General features: G+C 43.1%; 1 protein-coding gene across 1 annotated transcript in view; it reads left to right on the plus strand.

The window, feature by feature from the left end:
- PTPN12 (protein tyrosine phosphatase non-receptor type 12) overlaps positions 1–22,140 on the plus strand; it is an 82,521-nt gene extending 60,381 nt beyond the window's left edge. The window contains exons 13-15 of the mRNA XM_069765131.1: positions 5,894–6,831; positions 13,534–13,626; positions 21,335–22,140. Of these exons, the coding sequence (XP_069621232.1) occupies positions 5,894–6,831; positions 13,534–13,626; positions 21,335–21,390 (1,087 nt within the window). The 3' untranslated portion in view covers positions 21,391–22,140. The remainder of the gene's footprint in view (positions 1–5,893; positions 6,832–13,533; positions 13,627–21,334) is intronic.
- Positions 22,141–25,820: the final 3,680 nt, after the last annotated feature.

The raw sequence follows: 25,820 nt of genomic DNA on the forward strand, positions 1-25,820 counted from the left end.
AAGGATTGCAAAGCCATGGTATGTAAATCCGCTTCAAAGGGCAATATACCAGGCCCAGAATGTGGCAGGAGAAAGACTCCATGTGTCGCTGCCTAGCTGCTTCATCAGGGGTAAAGCCAGCGAGTGTTGTTTGCCTCTATTAATATCTACTATATAATTGTCTAAGGGTCACATCCGTCTTTCTGTCCTTCTGTCTGTCACGGATATTCATTGGTCGCGGCCTCTGTCTGTCATGGAATCTAAGTCGCTGATTGGTCTCGCCAGCTGCCTGTCATGGCTGCCGCGACCAATCAGCGACGACCACAGTCCGATTAGTCCCTCCCTACTCCCCTGCAGTCAGCGCCCGGCGCCCGCTCCATACTTCTCGCAGTCACCGCTCACACAGGGTTAATGCCAGCGGTAACGGACCGCGTTATGCCAGGGGTAACTCACTCAGTTACCGCCGCTATTAACCCTGTGTGACCAAGTTTTTACTATTGATGCTGCCTATGCAGCATCAATAGTAAAAACATCTAATGTTAAAAATAATAAAAAATCATTATATACTCGCCTTTCGCGACGCTCCGGTGACCGCTCCATGCAAGCGTCAGGATCCGGTGCTAAGGATGGTATGCGACAAGGACCTGCCATGACGTCATGGTCATGTGACCGCGACGTCATCACAGGGCCTGCGCGAGAATGACCTGCCATGATGTCACGGTCATGTGACCGCGACGTCATCACAGGGCCTGCGCGAGTAGGACCTGCCTTGACGTCACGGTCATGTGCCCGCGACGTCATCACACCCTGGGACCGGAACTTGCCGCATGCACCGCGCACAGGCGACAAAACTACAAGGGGGCCCTCGGATCAGAAGGTGCGTGTTTATTTTTTAACCTGTGACATATGTGGCTGGGCAATATACTACGTGGCTGGGCAATATACTACGTGGGCTGTGCAATATACTACGTGGACATGCATATCTTAGAATACCCAATGCGTTACAATCGGGCCACCATCTAGTAAGAGATATGAGTGGATTACTGACGGGTGCAATAATGATAATGGGCATTTTCTCAGTGTGGCATCCAGTTTCAGACGTTTCCAAGCTAATTGCAAGGAATTGGTGATGAGCACGTGTGTAAACACCTGACGGCACGTCATGTTATCAGGTCATGTCTAGTTACAGCGCACACAGTGTCAACAGAATGCAAGCACCAGGAATCCATGCCCCTAAGGTATCTAACGTGATAATAAAAGCTAATGATTACATATTGGACCACGTGAACACACAGCGGCTGCTATGAGAAAATGGATCGCAAAGCACATTATCAATTCAGCCTGCTCCATACACCCACACCCGACATACACAGTATATGTACGCTGGATATCAGGAAGGGGTCTGCACCGAAAATAACCTATTGTTTAAATCAGATTTTTGTTGATGGTTCTGTCACAATTTTATCAAAACTATTTAAAAGGAATGACATGAGAACTTACCCTTCATTTAAAGGAAGCTATCTGCTGTGTGATCTATGGACGTACTTTTATAGAGCAGAAAGAGCGGAGTAGATTGATGTATAGGTCTGTAGGAAAAGATTTGGTGTGCCTTGTATTCATTAAATGCCTATTCATATGGAGCTTGGTCTTAATCTGTCATATTTGACCTATGTAAACTTATTAATATGAGCATACAGGTTATAGACTGCTGAGGAGAGTGATCCCTCATGTCCCATATCAGATGTGGTGTTGCTGAGAAATCATCTTTTATCACTTTATATAAATGACTTCTTCCAGGTATTGGAGGTGACGCTGCGTGGAAGATAACTCTGCCTCCAGGGATTATTTTACATGAAGGGGAGTTACCAGTGTGATGTGCGATGGCCGCTCTATGCTCTCCTGATCTCACTGCAGAGCTGTGTGTGATTATACCTGACACATCTGCAGGTTTTCTTCTCTTCAGCTTCCATCTAAGGGGCCAACACTGTTGCAATATTGTTTCAATACAGCAGAGGGGAGAGAGAAGCAAAAAATGTTTGCTAGAAGAAAAAAAATAATTTTTCCTGTTCTGTGATAGTTACTTTTCTGTAAAATGCTGGAAGAAAATAAAAGCGCAGTAGGGTCTCTTCTGGGTATAAGGAGATAAACTCTCTTCAAATTTACTCACCAGATCGAGCCCTAACACAGGCTCATAGAAATGTAAGCTGCTGCAGATCTACCGGTCTCCTCATGACCAACCAACGTAAAAAAAATAATAAAAAGTAAAAGGGATATAGGGGTAGATTCTGCTCTGCGCCGCTTAGAAAATTAGAAGTCCAAATAGGTAGTCCAATGGGCTTTATTCAATGTGTTTCAGAGGAGTCGGGGTGCTCCGAAACACGTTGAATAAAGCCACCTTTCCATTGGACTACCTACCTATTTGGACTTCTAATTTTCTATGCGGCGCAGATAAGAATCTACCCCTATAACCCTTTTTTTTTTTTTTTTTTAACTTTAGTTACTTTTCTCACACTGGTAACTCCCCCTTCATGTAAATTAAGCTCTGGAGGCAGAGTTATCTTCCAGGCAGCGTCCTCTCCTTAGCCTGGAAGAGGTTATTTACATAAAGTGATAAAGATGATTTTTTTGGAATAAGACATCAGATCGCAGATATCAAGGTTTAGACTGCTTAAAAGGGTTGATGCTACTGACAAATTCCTTTAACCCCTTTCCGACATCGGGCGTACATTTATGCAGATGTCAAACCCACTCTCTTTGATGTGGGCTCTGGTGGTGAGCCCACATCTTTCTCAGTACATCTTTCTCTGTTTTGAACAGCTGGCATGTGCCCGGTACAGCCGCTGGTGGAATCGCGATCCACCCGTGGCTATTAACTTATTAAATGCTGCTGTCAATCGCTGACAGCGGCATTTATAATGCATTTCCGGCAATCATGCCAGAAATCCGCCCACTGGTGACCCCTGTCACGTTTTTGTGGGTCACCGATGGGTTGGCATGACAACCAGAGGTCTCATGGGGACCTCTGTCACTGACTGTTTTCTATGAGCGCCACCCAGTGGTCAGCGCTCATTGCAAGTGTGTAATTTTACTACATACAGGTGATCCCATGGAGACTACTGAAGCATGCTAAAAGTAAAAAAATTAAAATATATACGTGTATGTGTGTATATGTATGTGTGTGTGTATATACATATATACACACCATATATACTCTAGTATAAGCTGAGATTTTCAGCCCACTTTTTTGGGCTGAAAGTCTCCCTCTCGGCTTATACTCGAGTCATACCCAGGGGTCGGCAGGGGAGGGGGAGCGGGGGCTGTCTAATAATACTCACCTACTCCAGGCGCGGTCCCTGGCTTCCCCGGCGCCGCCAGCAGCAGCTTCTTCCTGTACTGAGCGGTCACATGGTACCGCTCATTACAGTAATGATTATGCGGCTCCACCTCCCATAGAGGTGGAGCTGCATATTCATTACTGTAATGAGCGGTAACGGTGACGGCTCAGTACAGGATGAAGCTGCGGCGTCGGGGAAGCAGGGACCTGCACAGTGCCAGGACCAGGTGAGTATATCGGGGAGGGGAGCGCTGCACGATAGTCACCTTTCCTCGTTCCTGCGCCGCTCCGTCTTCAGCTGTGACGCTCAGGTCAGAGGGCGCGGTGACGTGGTTAGTGCGCGCCCTCTGCTGAACGTCAGTGCTGAACATAGAGTGGCGCCGGAACAGGGAGTAGGTGACTATTGAAAGTGCCGGGGGCCTGAGCGACGGAGAGGTGAGTGTGATTTATTTTTTTTTATCGCAGCAACAGCAAATGGGGCAAGTGTTTGTATGGAGCATCTATGGGGCCATAACGTTTGTGCAGCACTATATGGGGCAAGTGTCTGTATGGAGCATCTTATAGGGCCATAATCAAGGTTTGTGCAGCACTATATGGGGCAAATATCTTTATAGAGCATCTTATGGGGCCATAATCACCATTTGTGCAGCATTATATGGGGCAAATGTGTCTACGGAGCAACTTATGGGGCCTTTATTAACCTTTATGCAGGATTATATGGGGCATATTTTAATATGGAGCATCTTATGGGGCCATCATAAACTTTATGGAGCATTATATGGGGCTCCTGATTCAATATGGATTTTCAAAAACACTTAACCTACTGATGTTTCAATTAATTTTACTTTTATTCGTATCCATTTTTACTTTAGACATTTATCGGTAGCTGCTGCATTTTCCACCCTAGGCTTATACTCGAGTCATTAAGTTTTCCCAGTTTTTTGTGGCAAAATTAGGGGGGGTCGGCTTATACTCAAGTATATACGCTGTGTGTGTATATATTCTTATTTGACTGCATGTATTCTTTGATATATGATCCCATTAACCCTTGGTGACTCAGATGTCCACCCTCTCTCTCTGCTTTTCTGGCATGGCATGTCTCCTAACCTTTTTTCCCCCTCTGTCATAATTTATGATAATTTGATTTATTTGTGTGATATTAATAAAATCATTGTATTTTATACCTTTTTGGTGGTGCTTCTGCACTCTATTTCGTTAGTACTGTATATGCACCTTTTGGGACTATTCCATCTAATCACTATTAGTGACATTTTCACAGGTAGTGAGGGATTTTCTTTCTCTCTCGGCCTTCGTATTATAAAAGCTGCCTATGTGACTTTTGTTTTACATTATGAAGTATTATTGGAAATTTGACATTGTGTGAAGTACGACAGTGGTGAATTTCCACCTCGTTCCCTTAACACCCTTCGACTTTTACTTGTAGGTTAACCTTAAAGGATGTTGTGTACCCTAGAACGCCATCTACACTGGCTGCACTATGAGAAGATATTAAAATGTTAGCAGAGAAATCCCTGTGGACACTTTAGTTAAAGCTGCTTGTGCAGTAGTTCACTGTCTGGATATTAGTGGTGACCACATGTGATGGCAGATGTCAAACATAACTTACTTGATACACTTTGTCTATATAAATGTAGTAATACAGCTTTGATACAGATCATATTTTTGGCCCACCATGTATATCAATATGTCCAGCTTGTACTGCTCTATAAAAAAATTTTTGGTGGCAGATCAGACTGCATATTCAATGTGACTGGATCACTTGTTACCTGGTATAACATTTAGATACTGTATTTATCTTTGCCCAAATCAAGGAATTGATTGACTGATGAGATACAAGGCAGAGCAGTGACCAATGAACATTGGTGTATGATGGATTGGCAGGCCTAAAGCATGAGAAGGACAGCAGTAAGCAGAAACTGAGCCGTAAACAGCCTTCCAACCCAAGCCATACTCTTTTGGTGGTGCGCTGCACTGGAGATAGACATTGGGTGCTACAGGACTCTAAGGTTAATGAGGAGAGATATCTGGCAGTGAGGAGGTTAACAGTGCCTCATCCTTCAGATATGTAAACTGTCTCTTCAGAGAGGAAGAGAACTAGAACTCTAGTTCCACCATTTATGAAATGGCAACCCTAAGAGTCAATATCGACCCTTTTAGTTAGATTTGGCTCGTACCCCAAGTCATATGGCAAGGCTCGTTAAATTGTTGATATTGGCTTGTAGGATTGCTATGTCTAATAGATGGAACTAGAGTTCTAGTCCTCTTCTCTGAAGAAGAAATTTGTGTATTTTATTTTTCAGAGGAGCATGCATGGCTTCTCCTTATTCTGACATCACTCTCCACATTATCCCTTAGATCTTCACCTTCAGAGTAACACGAAAGGCTGGATACTGAAAGATTGCTGCAAAGTGATGATGCATGTGGCAGGGTCCTGTTAGTCCTTTTTTTGTGTGAATTGTTTTTGAAATGTTAGCATATGTGCCATATAAGTATAAAACTGACAATGTTCCTACACAGGAGTCTCCACAAGTGTATAATCCAATATATTTCATTTTTCAGTTGCCTTGTAGAAGGAGATGTTAAGGAAGAAATATTGCAGCCACCAGAGCCTCACCCTGTTCCACCGATTCTGACACCCTCTCCTCCTTCTGCTTACCCAACTGTGACTACAGTGTGGCAAGACAGTGATCGTTATCATCCAAAACCAGTTATGCACATAGTATCCTCAGAAACTAGGACCGACATGAATGAGAACTATAACAAGACGGGTGATGCAATGGAAAAAGGAGAACCTACTGTTGAGAAAAAGATAGAACGTAAACTAAGTATAGAAATAAAGAAAGTACCTCTTCAAGAAAGCCCAAAAAGTTTTGAGACTACTACAGGTCTTCAAAGGGGACTTGGATTTAAAATAAAATCTGCTTCATCTTATGCAATTGACCAATTGCCTAAAACTCAAGTGTCTAGTTCTTTGGAGTCTCTGTCATTAATATCATCCAATCCTTGTGTGGACTGTAGAAGTTCAATATCTACTAAATCTTTAGAAGATGTGCCGCTCGAAAGAAGCCTTGATGTCCCAAAAAGACCAGACCATCTTCCACTGGAAATAGGACTTTCCACTTCCTCTACTGTGGGGAATGAGCACATGACATGTAAAAATGAGTCTTCCTCTGCTGATAAACATATAGACATGTGTCATTCTGATAGTAAGACTTTGCTAAATAGCAATGTTCTGGCTTCCCAAGCAGGAAGCCATATAGACCTCAAGAACACTCCTGCACTTCAGGCCCCCTTATCTTTTACCAATCCCCTTCACTCTGATGATTCCGACACTGAGGAGGGAAACTCGTATGGGTCTATGGAAAAAACCTTGTCTAATATATCAACCGCAAGTGCCACTGTTTCTGCAGCATCTGAGAATCCATCAACTAGAAAAGTATTGCCCATGTCCATTGCCAGGCATGATTCTTCTGTGAAATGCCTAGGTTCTGAAAAAGGTAAAACTGCTGAGCCTTTAGGCTCTGTTCACTTGTCTTTGTTTCCATTGTGGTGTTCATTGTTTTCAGGGGAAAAATAGTGATGCCTGCAGTATTAGTCTTTGTTGTTTTCACTGAGCATTCAATTCCTTCGTAAAGCTTTTGTTTGTCAGTCATTTTAGATCCAAATATCCTGTGTGTTAATGTACAGATCTAAAGCATAGGTCTCAAACAAGCAGCCGCTGTGGCTGTCAACTGCGGCTCACAGTGTACTGGAGCGCCATAGACCATCTCTGGTCAGCCGAGAGTAGGCCGAAGGAGGAACGTGCCATCAGGCCAGAAAAGTGTGTAGTAATCGGAGCCAAGGTGTCTTTTCTGTGATGCTGGGCAGCTGGTCCTATGTAAATATCTTAAGATATAACAGAAAAATATTTGGCCCTAATAATGCTTTTCTATGTGAAAACTAATGGAAACAAAAAAGTACTCGTTTGATATCGCCACACTTGGAATGATCCAAAGTATACAACTGTACCATTACCCATATGAACACCATAAAAATTACATAAATTGAGACCTACAAAATGGAATAAAAAGATCAAAAAGTTGCATAGAAAATAAATCGATATAATTTAAAACATAATTTATTTCCCATAAGGAGTAAGACCAGTGAACTTGTGCAAGGAATTGAAAGGCAAATAATCTATTTTTCAAATGCGTATTTTTGTTAACTGTAAGTGTCCACCCTTTCTAATGCTCTTTAGTGCACATTTAAATGTTCCTACAGACAGGAACCTAAACACAAAATAATCGAATTTAGGAGATGTTTTTGCTGCAGATAATTATAATGGGAAATGGCACATTGAAATCAACAGTGGTAAATACTTTGGTTTATATTGCAAATATTTTGTGTAGCTGCACCCACACAGTGCAAAGTGTGAAATCTTAACACTTGCTGCAAAAATTGACATGGTGTGCATTTCAAATCTGCCCATGAAACTTCTTGAAATCTCATATAAAGTGCTGTTATTGTAAATCGCAGTGGATTTTCATTTATTGGAAGCAGAGAACATCCATTACCACAGTAGAGTTGTGTTTTGGCGCAGTGCACCGTATATTCGGCAACAAAAGGACAAGTTAACAGAACTGTGTAGGCGATAGGTGTCAGACTACCTTGCAACGTATTATTGATGTCCTACCCTATGGATAGTCAAACTGCAAGATGTGGCTCTTTCCCCATCACATTAAGTCAGAGGAGAAAAGGAAGGCCCTCATACATGTTAGGCCTCATTTGCACGCCTGTGTTTACATACATGAAAACTGGTACCAGTGTCCATAAGTGTTTTGCAGCATTGTGTCCTTTTCCACCATCAGTGTGTCTGTTACCATCAGTGTTTTTCACTTAATGATAAAGAAATAAATTACAAAGCTTCTCCTATACTCTGCAATGTTAGGCCGGTTTCACACGTCAGTGGCTCCGGTACGTGAGGTGACAGTTTCCTCACGTACCGGAGACACTGACTCACGTAGACACATTGAAATCAATGTGTCTCTGCACATGTCAGCGTGTTTTCACGGACCGTGTGTCCGTTTGGAAAACACGGAGATATGTCAGTGTTCGTGGGAGCGCACGGTTTACACGGACCCATTAACCCCTTCCCGACCCATGACGCCATGTAGGCGTCATGAAAGTCTGGGCCAATCCGACCTATGACGCCTATGTGGCGTCATGGAAAGATCGCGTCCCTGCAGATCGGGTGAAAGGGCCAACTCCTCCAATTTCACCCGATCTGCAGGGACAGGGGGAGTGGTACTTTAGCCCGGGGGGGGTGGGGGGGGGTTTATGGTTAGGGGTGTGTTGGGGTTAGGGTTGTGGTTAGGGGTGTGTTGGGGTTAGGGTTGTGGTTAGGGGTGTGTTGGGGTTAGGGTTGTGGTTAGGGGTGTGTTGGGGTTAGGGTTGTGGTTAGGGGTGTGTTGGGGTTAGGGTTTGGATTAGGGTTAGGATTATGTTTAGGGTTGGGATTAGGGGTGTGTTGGGGTTAGGGTTGTGATTAGGGTTATGGCTAGAGTTGAGATTAGGGTTAGGGGTGTGTTGAGGTTAGTGTGGAGTTAGAATTGAGGGGTTTCCACTGTTTAGGCACATCAGGGGTCTCCAAACGCAACATGGCGCCACCATTGATTCCAGCCAATCTTGCGTTCAAAAAGTCAAATGGTGCTCCCTCCCTTCCGAACCCCGACGTGCGCCAAACAGTGGTTTACCCCCACATATGGGGTATCAGCATACTAAGTGCAAACTGGGCAACAACTATTGGGGTCCAATTTCTCCTGTTACCCTTGTGAAAATAAAAAATTGCTTGCTAAAACATCATTTTTGAGGAAAGAAAAATGATTTTTTTTTATTTTCACGGCTCTGCGTTGTAAACTTCTGTGAAGCACTTGGGGGTTTAAAGTGCTCACCACATATCTATATAAGTTCCTTGGGGGGTCTAGTTTCTAAAATGGGGTCACTTGTGGGGGGTTTCTACTGTTTAGGCACATCAGGGGCTCTGCAAATGCAACATGACGCCCGCAGACCATTCCATCAAAGTATGCATTTCAAAGCATCACTACTTCCCTTCCGAGCCCCGACGTGTGCCCAAACAGTGGTTTACCCCCACATATGGGGTACCAGCATACTCAGTGCAAACTGGGCAACAACTATTGGGGACCAATTTCTCCTGTTACCCTTGTGAAAATAAAAAATTGCGGGCTAAAAAATAATTTTTGAGGAAAGAAAAATGATTTTTTATTTTCACGGCTCTGCGCTATAAACTTCTGTGAAGCACTTGGGGGTTTAAAGTGGTCACCGCACATCTAGGTTAGTTCCATGGGAGGTCTAGTTTCCAAAATGGGGTCACATGTGGGGGAGCTCCAATGTTTAGGCATACAGGGGCTCTCCAAACGCGACATGGTGTCCACTAACGATTGGAGCTAATTTTTCATTCAAAAAGTCAAATGGCGCTCTTTCCTTTCCGAGCCTTGCCGTGTGCACAAACAGTGGTTTGTGACCACATATGAGGTATCGGTGTACTCAGAAGAAATTGCCCAACACATTTTATGATCCATTTTATCCTGTTGCCCATGTGAAAATGAACAAATTGAGGCTAAAAGAATTTTTTTGTGAAAAAAAAAAAAAAGTACTTTTTCGTTTTTACGGATCAATTTGTGAAGCACCTGGGTGTTCAAAGTGCTCACTATGCATCTATATAAGTTCCTTGGGGGGTCTAGTTTCCAAAATGGGGTCACTTGTGGGGGAGCTCCAATGTTTAGGCACACAGGGGCTCTCCAAACGCGACATGGTGTCCGCTAAAGATTGGAGCCAATTTTTCATTGAAAAAGTCAAATGGCGCTCCTTCCCTTCCAAGCCCTGTCGTGCGCCCAAACAGTAGTTCCCCCCCCACATATGGGGTATCGGTGTACTCAGGACAAATTGTACAATAACTTTTGGTGTCCAGTTTCTCTTTTTACCCTTGGGAAAATAAAAAAATTGTTGCTAAAAAATCATTTTTGTGACTAAAAATTTAAATGTTCATTTTTTCCTTCCATGTTGCTTCTGCTGCTGTGAAGCACCTGAAGGGTTAATATACTTCTTGAATGTGGTTTTGAGCACCTTGAGGGGTGCAGTTTTTAGAATGGTGTCACTTTTGGGTGGGGACAGGGATCTTTATTTTATTTTAAACACGGAAAAAAAAAAAAAAAGGGGGATTTTTCATATTTTCCCTCAAGCAAACGCTGCTGGAGAGAAGATATGAATGGCGGCTAAAGCACTAGATGCAGGGGACAGCGCTTATCTCTAGCGCTGTCTCCTGCACGCTCCGTGTGGTACCCAGTCGGCACACGTGTGCCACACGGATGGCCTACGTGAGGTCACGGACACGGATAATTCCGGTCCATATGCTATGTGTTTTTCATGGACTCCTATACTTGGTCCTTGACATTCGTGATACTGGAGAAAAAATGGTCATGTGAATAGCACTTTAGATTGTAATGGGTACTTGTCGTATTGGTTGTTTTTATGGATACAACACGTATGTCTGAATGAGGCCTTAGATGGTGGGCAAAAATAAGCAGGTCGGCCAACTTTAGTCAGTGTAGGGGAACTTTGAAGATGACATAAGAGCACATTTCTCTTTTTAGCCATTAGTACAGCTTGGCAAGTTCTCTTAAGTTGGTACGTTAGTAAATGAAAGGAATACAAAATTTTTGGAGGCATAATGATTTAAGTCCATTTATTGCAATATTTTTTGCCAATTGAGGTAGGTGCACATGATCAGTAAATGCTGCAGGTTGAACGCTGAGTACCTCCGCAGCGGCCAGATGTTACAGCATAGTGGATGGGATTTCAAGAAATCCCATGTTCACTGTGTGCACCGACGCCTGTGGAGACGGACATGTGCCGCGTCTTTCCAAAAAGCAGCATGATAAATTTCACCTTTACAATGTATTGGACGCGGTGATTCCGCGCGGTTCAGTGATCAGAGGATTCACCTGCGTTCAAAAGCCACCAGCGCTTTGGACGAAGCGGACATAAACTGCATCCAAAGCCCTGCCCTTAAACACTAAATGCACATTCAGTATTTTAGCCTCCAGGTTTTGCAAAACTGTGTTGTGGTTTTTTTTTTTTTTGTAGTAGTAGTATTCTTCTACATTCTCATTTTACCTTTTTCTCTCTACTAAACTCTGCAACAGTGCTGTTTCACATGCCCGATTCATGCTCCATTTAACTGCTGCTCTAATACTCTAGAACAGTGTGTGGCAATCCCTTTTTCAGAGGCTCTTTTTTTCCACGCCAGTATTCTCACAAGGGAATGCGTGTATTCTTCATAATTAGAGTACTTACCTCGGATGAGCAGCAATTGAAAGCAGATTCTGAGGAAGCATAAACTGGGCAGTAGACATGGCACAGCAGCATAGTATGTTTTTGGAGAGAATGGGCAAAATAAAGTATTTAAAGATGATATCTGGGACTTTAGAATAAAAGGCATGTAGTTGCTAACAGAGGCAACTACCTGTCTGTTGTACCCAGCGACTGTCATTTACCTCTCCTGCCAAAGATTTGGCTGCAGCAGTTTCTGTTCCTATTGACAGGGCGGGACTACTAGTGTCATGCTGATTGACAGCCAACAACACCCACTATTTAGTTGGGGAAAGCTGGCTGTCAGAGTGATGCCAGTAGTCCTGCCCTGTCAACAGGAACTGCTGCTCTGTTGACAGGGAGTAGCTGAATCTCTGGCAGGAGCAGTCAATGACCAGCGCCAGGTACAACAGGCAGGTTGTTTCTTCCGTTAGGCTGCTGTTACAGAACCCCCCAGCACCAAGAATGTTATGCAGTATATGTATGTATAATAGTTTCCATGTGAAATGCATCAGTCCACAAGCTGCGCCCCTGGACAAGATATTCTCTTTCTGACCTCCCCCCACCTTTGTAATTCCCACAGTAAATAGCGGCAGGCTCCGGCCCCCTGCGGCTATTGTAATGTATGTCTGGCCAGCTGTTTTCCTGTTGGCCTGTCCTGTGTATCTGTGTTATATATTCTGTGTGCTAAAAATAAAGTGTGTTCTTTTAGACTGGAAATTCGTGAGGTAGCAGTCAGCTTTTATATGCTCTCATGTAACCAAGGAATTCCAGCCAGCATCCTTCATTCAGAATCCAGCAAAAGCAGCGTGGACCTTCTGAAACACTGGGTGGTACTGAAAGAGGTACCCCAGCTTGTTAGACCCCGTTACAGCTGCTTTTACACTTTTGTTTGGCTGGTCTGCGTATGGCTGCGTACATCCTCCCTTAAGCTCCGCCTACTTCTGCATGCATCCTGCGTACTAGTCTTTAACATTGGGTACGCAGAGACATGTTTAGTATGCGGATGCGTCCGCATCTGGCATTTTTACGTGCTCGCCGACCGCACGGGAACTCGACTTGACAACGCATGTCCCTGCATACCCAATGTTAAAGATAGAAGTCCAAAAATCAGAAGCAGCACACCATTCTGGATAAGGTTATGAAGGTATTGAGAAAGCTCTCCACGGGCCGAAACGTTGCCATGATGGGCTATTAAATTTGAATACCTTCATAACCTTATCCAGAATGGTGTTCTGCCTCTGATTTTTGGACTTCTATGACAAGGTTTGGTACATTCCTGAGGGGCCCTGCACCCTGATTTCTTTTTCTTTTCTGTGCTGCTCTCACTTTTTTGCAATGTTAAAGATAGGTATGCAGGACGCATGCAGAAGTAGGTGGTGCTTAAGGGAAGCCCCGCCGCCTCTCTCCTGGAGTGCACCGCAAGTTTCACTGGGAACCCGGTGCTACATCATTCGTAGACGACCTGCTTCTGTCTTGGGGTTTCGTACGTACCCAGTGTTAAAGATAAGTATGCAGGACGCATGCAGAAGTAGGCGGAGCTTAAGGGAGGATGTACGCAGCCATACACAGACCAGCCAAACGCAAGTGTGAAACAAGCCTTATCAACTACATGCCTTTTTTTTTTTTTTTTAAAGTGCCAGACATCCCCTTTAAAGTACATTACAAAAATCCATGACATTACTTTATTAATTGATCTTTTTGGTAGGTGGCGGTTTCATTTCTTAACATACCTGCCTACACATATGGTCTTGGTGGAAGAAATTATGACCATGAATGAAATAATAAAATAAAAAGTTTATATGGCTTTAATTGATGTTCTTGCATTTTAGGTCCTTTGTCGAATACTACTCCAGAGGCTGTGCACGGAAAGACCATGGATATAAAAGTTCAACCAATGGCTTCACAAAACAGTGCAGCAGATGGTATGTTCTCTTTGTTCTATCAGTAAAGTCAGATTCTGTCATATCTTATGTTTTTACTGTGTTGGGACAGTCTTTTAAAGGCAACACTTTTTCCTAAATGCAAAAAATAGCTATAGGGAAAGTCTGCTCATCTGTCTTAGCAATTGCAGCCCATTCACTGTGTCTAAAAGAGAACCTGTTGTCAGTACCATATATACTAGAGTATAAGCCGAGATTTGCAGCCCTCCAAAAATGGGCTGAAAGTGCCCCTCTCGGCTTATACTTGAGTCATGGAAGGTGGGAGGGTCGGTGGGTGAGGGGGAGCGATGCCTGTCAAATACTCACCTGCTCCTGGCGCGGTCCCCGCATGTCCCACGGTCTTCGGGCGCGGCAGCTTTTTCCCCTGTTAAGCGGTCACTGGTACCGCTCATTAACCCCTATCTGACCTCGGACGGGATAGTACGTCCGAGGTCAGATCCCCTGCTTTGATGCAGGGCTCCGCTGTGAGCCCGCATCAAAGCCGGGACATGTCAGCTGTTTTGAACAGCTGACATGTGCCCGCAATAGGTGCGGGCAGAATCGCGATCTGCCCGCACCTATTAACTAGTTAAATGCCGCTGTCAATCGCAGACAGCGGCATTTAACTACCGCATCCGGCCGGGCGGCCGGAAATGACGTCATCGCCGACACCCGTCACATGATCGGGGGTCGGCGATGCGTCTCCATTGTAACCATAGAGGTCCTTGAGACCTCTATGGTTACTGATGAGCGGTGGCTGTGAGCGCCACCCTGTGATCGGCGCTCACAGCACACCTCCATTTCTGCTACATAGCAGCGATCAGCAGATTGCTGCTATGTAGCAGAGCCAATCGCGTTGTGCCTGCTTCTAGCCTCCCATGGAGGCTATTGAAGCATGGCAAAAGTAAAAAAAAAAAAAAAAAAAAAAAAAGTTAAAAAAAATGTGAAAAAAATAAAAAAAAATATAAAAGTTTAAATCACCCCCCTTTCGCCCCAATCAAAATAAATCAATAAAAAAAATCAAATCTACACATATTTGGTTTCGCCGCGCTCAGAATCGCCCGATCTATCAATTAAAAAAAAGCATTAACCTGATCGCTAAACGGCGTACCGAGAAAAAAATTCAAAACGCCAGAATTACGTTTTTTAGGTCGCCGCGACATTGCATTAAAATGCAATAACGGGCGATCAAAAGAACGTATCTGCACCACAATGCTATCATTAAAAACGTCATCTCGGCACGCAAAAAATAAGCCCTCAACCAACCCCAGATCACGAAAAATGGAGACGCTACGAGTATCGGAAAATGGCGCAATTTTTATTTATTTTTTTTTAGCAAAGTTTGGAATTTTTTTTCACCACTTAGATAAAAAATAACCTAGTCATGTTTGGTGTCTATGAACTCGTACTGACCTGGAGAATCATAATGTCAAGTCAGTTTTAGCATTTAGTGAAACTAGCAAAAAATCCAAACAAAAACCAAGTGTGGGATTGCACTTTTTTTTGCAATTTCACCGCACTTGGAATTTTTTTCCCGTTTTCTAGTACACGACATGCTAAAACCAATGATGTCGTTCAAAAGTACAACTCGTCCCGCAAAAAATAAGCCCTCACATGGCCAAATTCACGGAAAAATAAAAAAGTTATGGCTCTGGGAAGGAGGGGAGTGAAAAACGAACACGGAAAAATGAAAAATCCCAAGGTCATGAAGGGGTTAAAGTTATGAATATGGACTCCACTCCCATAGGGAGTAATGAGCGGTGCCACGTGACCGCTCACTACAGGAAGAAGCTGCCGCTCCCGCAGACGTGGGACATGCAGGGACCGCGCCAGGAGCAGGTGAGTATGTCATATTCACCTTTCCGCGTTCCACCGCCGCCTCGTCTTCCCTGTCCTCTGCACTGACTGTTCAGGTCAGAGGGCGCGATGACTTATTGGTGTGCGCGCCGCCCTTTGCCTGAACAGTCAGTGCGGAGAGACGGGACGCTGAGGAGCAGCGACGAGAGGTGAGTATGTCATTTTTTTTTTTTAGTGCAGCAGCAGCATTACATGTGGCACAATGCTATATGGAGCATCTATAGGGCCATTATCTGCATGGAGCATTCTATGGGGCCATAAAGAACTGCATGGAGCATTATATTAGTAACTGGCTTAGTGATAGAAAGCAGAGGGTGGTTATAAATGGTATAGTCTCTAACTGGGTCGCTGTGACCAGTGGGGTACCGCAGGGGTCGGTATTGGGACCTGTTCTCTTCAACATATTCATTAATGATCTGGTAGAAGGTTTACACAGTAAAATATCGATATTTGCAGTTGATACAAAACTATGTAAAGCAGTTAATACAAGAGAAGATAGTATTCTGCTACAGATGGATCTGGATAAGTTGGAAACTTGGGCTGAAAGGTGGCAGATGAGGTTTAACAATGATAAATGTAAGGTTATACACATGGGAAGAAGGAATCAATATCACCATTACACACTGAACGGGAAACCACTGGGTAAATCTGACAGGGAGAAGGACTTGGGGATCCTAGTTAATGATAAACTTACCTGGAGCAGGCAGTGCCAGGCAGCAGCTGCCAAGGCAAACAGGATCATGGGGTGCATTAAGAGAGGTCTGGATACACATGATGAGAGCATTATACTGCCTCTGTACAAATCCCTAGTTAGACCGCACATGGAGTACTGTGTCCAGTTTTGGGCACCGGTGCTCAGGAAGGATATAATGGAACTAGAGAGAGTACAAAGGAGGGAAACAAAATTAATAAAGGGGATGGCAGAACTACAATACCCAGATAGATTAGCGAAATTAGGATTATTTAGTCTAGAAAAAAGACGACTGAGGGGCGATCTAATAACCATGTATAAGTATATAAGGGGACAATACAAATATCTCGCTGAGGATCTGTTTATACCAAGGAAGGTGACGGGCACAAGGGGGCATTCTTTGCGTCTGGAGGAGAGAAGGTTTTTCCACCAACATAGAAGAGGACTCTTTACTGTTAGGGCGGTGAGAATCTGGAATTGCTTGCCTGAGGAGGTGGTGATGGCGAACTCAGTCGAGGGGTTCGAGAGGCCTGGATGTCTTCCTGGAGCAGAACAATATTGTATCATACAATTATTAGGTTCTGTAGAAGGACGTAGATCAGGGGATTTATTATGATGGAATGTAGGCTGAACTGGATGGACAAATGTCTTTTTTCGGCCTTACTATGTTACTATATGGGGCATCTATGGGGCCATAAAGAACTGAATGGAGCATTATATGGGGTATATTTGTATATGGAGCATCTTATGGGGCCATAATGAACAGTATGGAGCATTATATGGGGCCATAATGAACAGTATGGAGCATTATATGGGGCTCCTGATTCAATACGTCTATTCAAAAACACTTAACCTACTGATGTCTCAATTAATTTTACTTTTATTGGTATCTATTTTTATTTTTGACATTTACCGGTAGCTGCTGCATTTTCTACCCTGGGCTTATACTCGAGTCAATAAGTTTTCCCAGTTTTTTGTTGCAAAACTAGGGGGATCGGCTTATACTTGAGTATATATGGTATCTTATCTATCATGCTAATGGCATGTGTGTATATAAAGGCAATTTAATGCCGAGTAAATCCGTACCTTTCTTGTAGATATCAATTTTACTGTTTTAGAGAAATCTATAGCTGAAATTGTGTGCTACTGAGTTGTAAATGGAGTAGGTGGACCCTGCACTTATAGCACTACAACTTCTGTGTCTTTTCCCCACTCGCTACCTTCCTTCTGTCTGAGTGACAGGTCACTGTAACATAAGTAACCTGTCAGACACAGGAAGCCGGCAGGGAAAAGGTATAGAAGTAGGAGAGATGTTTAGCTGCTGTCAGTCAGTGTTGGGAATTGGTTACACTCATTATGTACTGACCGATGACTGACATTGCGCTGGTGCACACATACGACTGAAAGCCAGCCTGCTGCCCGGCAGCGGGGGCTCAATGTTGGGAAGCTTCCGAACGCTGCTAGTCTGCAGATTAACCCCATTTCTGCAGGTTATTAGCGTTTTGTACATGGCCAGTTCCCTTTCATAGCCTATGTGCATGAAGTTTCAAGTGATATAATTGGCTGATGTTTAACCCCTTAGTGACAGAGCCAATTTGGTACTTAATGACCGAGCCAGTTTTTACAATTCTGACCACTGTCATTTTATGAGGTTATAACTCTGGAACGCTTTAACGGATCCCGCTGATTCTGACAATGTTTTTTCGTGACATATTGTACTTCATGTTAGAGGTAACATTTCGATATTACTTGTGATTATTTATGAAATAAAACGGAAATATGGCAAAAATTTTTGCAATTTTGCAATTTTCCAACTTTTTATTTTTATGCCCTTAAATCAGAGAGATATGTCACAAAAAATAGTTAATAAATAACCACATTTCCCACATGTCTACTTTACATCAGCACAATTTTGGAAACAAATTTTTTTGTTTGTTAGGGAGTTAAGGGTTAAAAGTTGACCAGCAATTTCTCATTTTTACAACACCATTTTTTTTTTTAGGGACCACATTACATTTGAAGTCATTTTGAGGGGTCTATATGATAGAAAATAACCAAGTGTGACACCATTCTAAAAACTGAACCCCTCAAGGTGCTCAAAACCGCATTCAAGAAGTTTATTAACCCTTTACGTGCTTAACAGGAACTGAAACAATGTGGAAGGAAAAAATGAACATTTAACTTTTTTTTGCAAACATTTTACTTCAGAACCATTTTTTTAAAATTTTCACAAGTGTAAAAACAGAAATTTAACCATAAATTTTGTTGTGCAATTTCTCCTGAAAATGCCAATACCCCATATGTGGGGGTAAACCACTGTTTGGGCGCACCGCAGGGCTTGGAAGAGAAGGAGCGCTGTTTTACTTTTTCAATGTAGAATTGGCAGGAATTGAGATTGGACGCCATGTCGCGTTTGGAGAGCCCCTGATGTGCCTAAACAGTGGAAACCCCCCACAAGTGACACCATTTTGTAAACTAGACCCCTTAAGGAACTTATCTAGATGTGTGGTGAGCACTTTAAACCCCCAAGTGCTTCACAGAAATTTATAAAGTAGAGCCGTGAAAATAAAAAATCCTTTTTTCTTTCCTCAAAAATTATTTTTAGCCTGCAATTTTTTATTTTCTCAAGGGTAACAGGAGACATTGGACCCCAAAATCTGTTGACCAGTTTGTCCTGAGTACGCTGATACCCCATATGTGAGGGGGGGGGATGGGGAAGCACTGTTAAGGCACCCATCGGGGCTCTAAAGGGAAGGAGAGCCGCTTGGAATGCAGACTTTGATGGGATGGTCTGCGGGCATCATGTTGCATTTGCAGAGCTCCTGATGTATCTAAACAGTAGAATCCCCCCACAAGTGACACCATTTTGGAAACTAGACCCCCCCAAAGAGCTTATCTAGATGTGTGGTGAGCACTATGAACCCCCAACTGCTTCATAGAAGCTTATAATGTAGAGCCATGAAAATAAAAAAATCATATTTTTTCCACAAAAATGATTTTTACTTTCACAAGGGTAACAGGAGAAATTGGACCCCTAAATTTATTGTGCAATTTATGCTGAGTAGGCTGATACCCCATATGTGGGGGTAAACCACTGTTTGGGTGCATGGCAGAGCTCGGAAGGGAAGGAGCGCTGTTTTGGAATGCAGACTTTGATAGAATGGTCTGCGGGCGTTATGTTGCATTTGCAGAGCCCCTGATGTACCTAAACAGTAGTAACCCCCCACAAGTGACCCCATTTTGGAAACTAGACCCCCCCCCCCCCAAGGAACTTATCTAGATGTGTGGTGAGAACTTTGCATTATAAACTTCTGTGAACCACTTGGGCATTCAGAGTCGTGAAAATAAAAAAATTTTCACACAATGTTTTTTTTTTTTAGCCCCCTAGTGTTTATTTTCACAAAAGTAACAGGAGAAATTGGACCCCAAAAGTTGTTGTCCAGTTTACCCTGAGTACGCTGATGCCCCATATGTGGGGGTAAACCACTGTTTGGACGCACGGCAGAGGTCAGAAGGGAGGGAGCACCATTTGACTTTTTGAGCGCAAGATTGGCTGTCGTGTTTAGAGACCCCCTGATGTACCTAAACAGTGGAAACCCAATTCTAACTCCAAACCTAACCCCCAACACACCCCTAACCTAATCCCAACCCGATCCATAATCCTAATCACAACCCTAACAATAATCACAACCCTAACCCCAAAACAACCCTAATGTCAACCCTAACCATAACCCTAATCAAAACCCTAAATCCAACACACCCCTAATCCTAATCTCAACCCTAACCTCAAACCTAACCCTAATCCCAATACACCCCTAACCCTAATCTCAACCCTAACCCTAATCCCAAACCTAACCCTAATGCCAACTCTAATTCTAACCCTAACTTTAGCCCCAGCCCTAAATTTAGCCCCAACCCTAAGGCTACTTTCACACTTGCGTCGTGTGGCATCCGTCACAATCCGTTGTTTTGGACAAAAAACGGATCCTGCAAATGTGCCCGCAGGATGCGTTTTTTGCCCATAAACTTGTATTGCCGACGGATCGCCACACGTCGCATCCGTCGTGCACTGGATCCGATGTGTTTTGGCGGACGGTCGTCACAAAAAAAGGTTCAATGTAACTTTTTTTGTACGTCGCGTCCGCCATTTCCGACCGCGCATGCGCAGCCGTAACTCCGCCCCCTCCTCCTCAGGACATAGACTGGGCAGCGGATGCGTTGAAAAACTGCATCCGCTGCCCACGTTGTGCACAATTTTCACAACGTGCGTCGGGCCGACACATTGCGACGGCCCTGTACCGACGCAAGTGTGAAAGAAGCCTAACCCTAAATTTAGCCCCAACCCTAACCCTAATTTTAGCTCCAACTCCTCTAGCTGCCGGCCGGCAGATCATGGCGGGCGCACAGCGCATGCACCCGCCATTTTCTTACCCGATGAAGAAGCCGGCGGGCAGGAGGGGACGCAGGAGGATCCAGGGACACCGGTAAGTATATCAGGCCCCGAATCCCCCTATTTCCCTGTCCTCTGATGTGCGATCACATCAGAGGACCTAGAATAACACACCGCTTTTTTTTTTGCGGTCGCCGGTAAACAGTTAATTACTGGCGATCGCAAAACAGGGGTCAGCAAAAACCGACCCCGAACATGTTCTTTAAGATCTCTGCTACCCCTGGCAGCCGAGACCCCAAAGATCTTCCGGGTGCCAGCCGGCGCACTGCGCATGCGCCCGTAATTTTTTGGCCGGAGCAAGATGGCGTCGCCCATCGGGAGCCACGAGGAGCATCGGGGGAAACAGGTGAGTATCGGGGGCGATCGTTTTTTTTTTTTTGCGACCGCCGGTAAACGGTTAATTACCGGCGATCGCAACCCGGGGGTCGGTAAAACCCCCCCAAATCATGTTCTCTGGGGTCTCGGCTACCCCCGGTAACCGAGACCCCAGAGAAAATCCGACTCTGGGGGGCGTTATTCACTTTTTCCACAGCGCCGTTAATTAAAGGCGTTGTGGTTTAAGTACCCTTAACTGCCGCTGTTAAAAGGCGTATCGGCGGTCGTTAAGGGGTTAATATCCCATAAATTAAAATATTCAGTAGAAAGTGTCAGAATAGAGGTTAGAAAGTAAATTCTGGCTTTTCATCTAGAAGAATAACCTTCTCTCTTTACAGGTTTTGGTGAAAGTGGAAAATCTGCATCAGGAAACTGCCCATCACAGTGCACATGATGGCTAACAAATATGTGAGGAGGAATAAGAGAACTTTGCCTTTCCAATGGACAGTGATTGAGCCTGCAGATGGAGGCGCATATAAAGCTACTCATGGATTACAAGACTGTACCATAAAAAGTGCCACTACTAGGACAGTATTCCATTTACTCTATGTAGGTTTGCCTGCACCATGGTACATACTACTGTACAATTCCATATCTATATAATATCTTACATATTTAAGATGGTTGATTCCAGTGTCAGTGCTTAATGTTTCTTTGCTGGGACCATATACCTGCCTTATATAACACTTTGGTTTAAAACAGAAAAGTATTACATATGATTTGGTAAATAAATGTATTACAGTACTGCCTTAATGTCTTTTAACCCTGTTACACGCTGCTTGTAGATCTGTTAATATAGTATGACTTTTATGATAGTTTACAGACTACTTTTTTGCTAACTTTTGATTAAACTGTATGCATTTTTCTATTTGTACAGGGCAAGCAGGTATATATATTTGACAAATTGCAGTCATAAAATATTAACAGAAGATGTAAGAAATCTCAGCATGGTATTAACCTATTCTTTATACAGAATGTAAATTATTGGCCCTGATGTATGTATGTTTGTTTTTTTTGTTTTTTTTTTAAATCATTCTAGCTGGATAAAAAGGCCAGCGTTGCAGGTTAACCAATAAGATTGTAATACAGTTTGTAAATTGTAAGCTAAAGGTTATTTTTATAATATACATCGTTTCATTGTCAACTCATTTTGTCTTGGGATTATTTCGTTGTGGTACGGAATAGTTCTGCCATTGTGTTCTATTGACATATTTGCCTCCATGTTGATTTAGGCTACATTTTTGTTTTTTATAATTTGATTTGTATTGTGCAGGAAAAATATGGACAAGGGCAGAATATGCTGTATGTTTTATATGGATATACACTCAACATTGAAATTGCGACATCAGTAAAGGAAAATTTGTGTATTTGTGGAAATAATCAGATTAATAGACATATCAATATGCAAATAATGAAAAAAAGTAAATAAAATTTCAAAGCCTCTCGATTTTAGCATGGAGTATGAGCGGCAAGCGCCTTTGCTCGCTCTCAAAAATGGTAATGGTTGTATGAGGAATGTTCCACCATGCTGAATACACACAAATCATCAAGATCCACTTCTGGAAGCCTTCTTTCCAGTTACCAACCAATGATGAAAATACTATCAGGAGATGCTGCAGGCCATGGAAGAATGTTTGCTCACATGTGGCCATTCATTATAGTGTTGAAAAATAGCTACTGGTCCACTTTGCAAAAGTAGTCATACCATTGATTCCACGACCAAATAAACGTATAACCAAGCTCTTAGTGTACCTGCAATAAAGTCCAAACTGTCCAGCTACCATAAAATATTTATTTTACTCTTCTATAGCTCCATTAATTCCACAGCGAGTTAGACATAATCGCTGTCCCCATTGGGGCTCACAATTTATATTTCCTAACAGTATGTCTTTGAAGTGCGGAAGAAACCCACGGGGAACATATACACTCCCTACAGATGTTGTCCTTGGTGGGATTTTGACCCAGGACCCCATCGCTGCAAGGCTGCAGTACTACCAACTGAGCTGCAACATGTGACCGGTGTGATGTTCCTGTTTTCTCGTGAATGCCTCTGAGTGATGTTGCCCCGTGGTCTCCAAAACAATCTCCGGCTATCATTCCATAAAAGACTAATGCAGGACTACATGGCTGAAAAGAATTACCCTCTTGCTTTGCACTAGTATAGCCTTTGACAGCTGTGACTTCAGGTCAGTGGATCTGGATGACTGATTTAGAGTCCAATGTTGTGCAAACTCCTTCTGATGGTTTGTGCAGACACTAATGCCTTAGACTTGGTAGGTAACATCTAATTTAACTTCCAGTACAGAATTCATCAAAGAGTGGTAAGACCATTGCTCCAAAGTATCCCAGAAGCATTTTTAATAAGATGCCAGGCCACATGTGACTTGCGGTACTGTGAGCAGCTAAAGTTTTTATCTTCTTAATATATTGCAATCATAGTATATGACACGGTGTACTTAAAATTGCTCATTTTGAATTTCTAACCAGCTAATTCTTCTTTTCCCTGCTCTATGTAAAAACAGGAAGTCCCAATTCCTGACCAAGGTCACCAAGGACTTTTGCAGTGACTAGTGCCTCATACATGGAAGGAAGCTCTTGTTTCTACATAGAGCCTAGAAGAATTCAGCTAGCCAGTTTTTAATCATGTGATGTCACAGACCTAATGGAAAAGAGAAGAATTAGCTGGGTAAAAAAGCAAAATGGGTAATTGTAAGTGCACAGTGCTATATAATATGATAACGGTATTATATTAATAGGATAAACATTTTGATGGGAGTGCTTCTTTAATAGGCTACTATGGCCTGCAGCATCTCCAGACTTGTCTTCATCACACACATCTTGGACATCATTGGTTAGCTTGGCAGATCATACCTCAGACAACCATTAATAACCTCATTGATAGTATGCCAAGGCGTACAATTTTGCTGTATTTCTGCACATTGCTCATCGATATTGAATAAATCGAGATCCTTTGAAAACTTTCAATTTTTTTTCCCATCGATCACATATTAACATGTCTGTCTATCATATGATTTCCATAATTTCACAGTTTTCTTCTTGATGTTACAATTTCAATGCTAACGAGTGTATACAAAATAGAAGTGGAAAAAGTAGCAATAGCACCATATTCAGTCTCTACATAATGAGGCATACATTTTAGTACGAATGTGAATTTTATACATGGGACACTTTCATGTCAGTATTTTGTAAGTCAGTCATGGGTCCAAAACATGGAAGACTTGCAGACTTTTCCATTATACTTTATTTCCGTGTAAGTTCCATTTATGGCATAAGTGCAAAATACTGATCATGTGAATGTGGCCTTATGTCCTCCATAGATTTTTTTTTTTTTTATGGGGCAGACTTGTATCAATGTAGCACTATAAGGCTAGGTTCACATTGCGTTAATAGGTTAACGCTAGCGGACTCCGTTACATGGCGAAATTGTTGCAATTAACGCCATGCAACGGATCAGTTAGCGCACCCATTGACTGCAATGTGCTAACGCATGCCATTTTCGGCACGCGCTAGCAATGTCCCATTAGTTTCGGATGGACCGCGGACGCTGCTTGCAGCGTCCGAGGTCCGTTCCTCACTAGCGCAAATCGGGTATCTGCGCTAGCGGGATCGCCAAACGCGATCCCTTTTGGGTCACTGCGTTAGCGCAGTCCGTAGCGCTATGCGCTAAACGGACTGCCCTAACGCAATGTGAACCTAGCCTAAGCCAAGTTCATATGGAGCAGTTTGTGGCGAATTGGTGAACTAATTTATATATCCACTGCTTGTACTTTCGCCTTCACAGCCATGTCTGTTTTGGTAAATATTTTTCTCCAGTAAATAACAATTATAGATTGTTTTCCTAGAAGTTTCTCAGAGGAATAACAAATTTGCTGTCTGTGAAAACTGTGTGCTATCGGCAATTCAAATATTCAAAGGCACAGCACAGTGTGGATTTACAAGAAAAGCTACTGCAGAATAAGTTCTAGCTAATAAAAGTCTTCAGTGAATCGCACATGTCAAGAGTAGTGTCAGGTCTCAGGTGCGGTAAATATTTTTTTCTCTGATTGGTTACAGGTGGAATTTATTTTTTACAGATGTAAACCTAAGCGTTGGTCTAGGTAAAGGTATTAAACTAATTTCTTTCCTTGAGAGATTAAGCATGAATTATTTGGAGAGTGTATCACAGACAAATGTGTGTACGGTAATTGGTCACGTGCTCCAAACACTTCCAGTAGCTGAACCGTTGGGGTATGTGCACATGTTGCTTATTCCATTGCTGATATTCTGTAGAATCTGCAGGTAAAATGACCTGCGTTTTACCTGCGGATTCCCCACGGATTTAGTGTTTTTTGTGCAGATTTCGCCTGCGTTGTTACCCCTGCGGATTCCTATTATGGAATAGGTGTAAACCACTGCGGCGTCCGCACAAAGAATTGACATGCTGCAGAAAATAAACTGCAGCGTTTCCGCGTGGAATTTTCCGCAGCATGTGCACTGCGGATTTGGTTTTCCATAGGTTTACACGGTACTGTACAACGCATGCAAAACTGCTGTCGATCCACAGGGCCAAATCTGCTGCGGAGCAGCCAAATCCGCAACGTGTGCATATACCCTTAACCCCGTAGTGACAGCCAATTTTTACAATTCTGACCACTGTCACTTTATGAGGTTATAACTCTAGAACGCTTTAACGGATCCCGCTGATTCTGAGAGTTTTTTCATGACATATTGTACTTCATCTTAGTGGTAACACTTCTTCAATATTACATGCGATTACCGTATTTATGAAAAAAAAGGAAATATGGCAAATTTTTAAAATTTTGC

The sequence above is a fragment of the Ranitomeya imitator genome, chromosome 4 (genome assembly GCF_032444005.1).
Source record: "Ranitomeya imitator isolate aRanImi1 chromosome 4, aRanImi1.pri, whole genome shotgun sequence".
Lineage (NCBI taxonomy): Eukaryota > Metazoa > Chordata > Amphibia > Anura > Dendrobatidae > Ranitomeya > Ranitomeya imitator.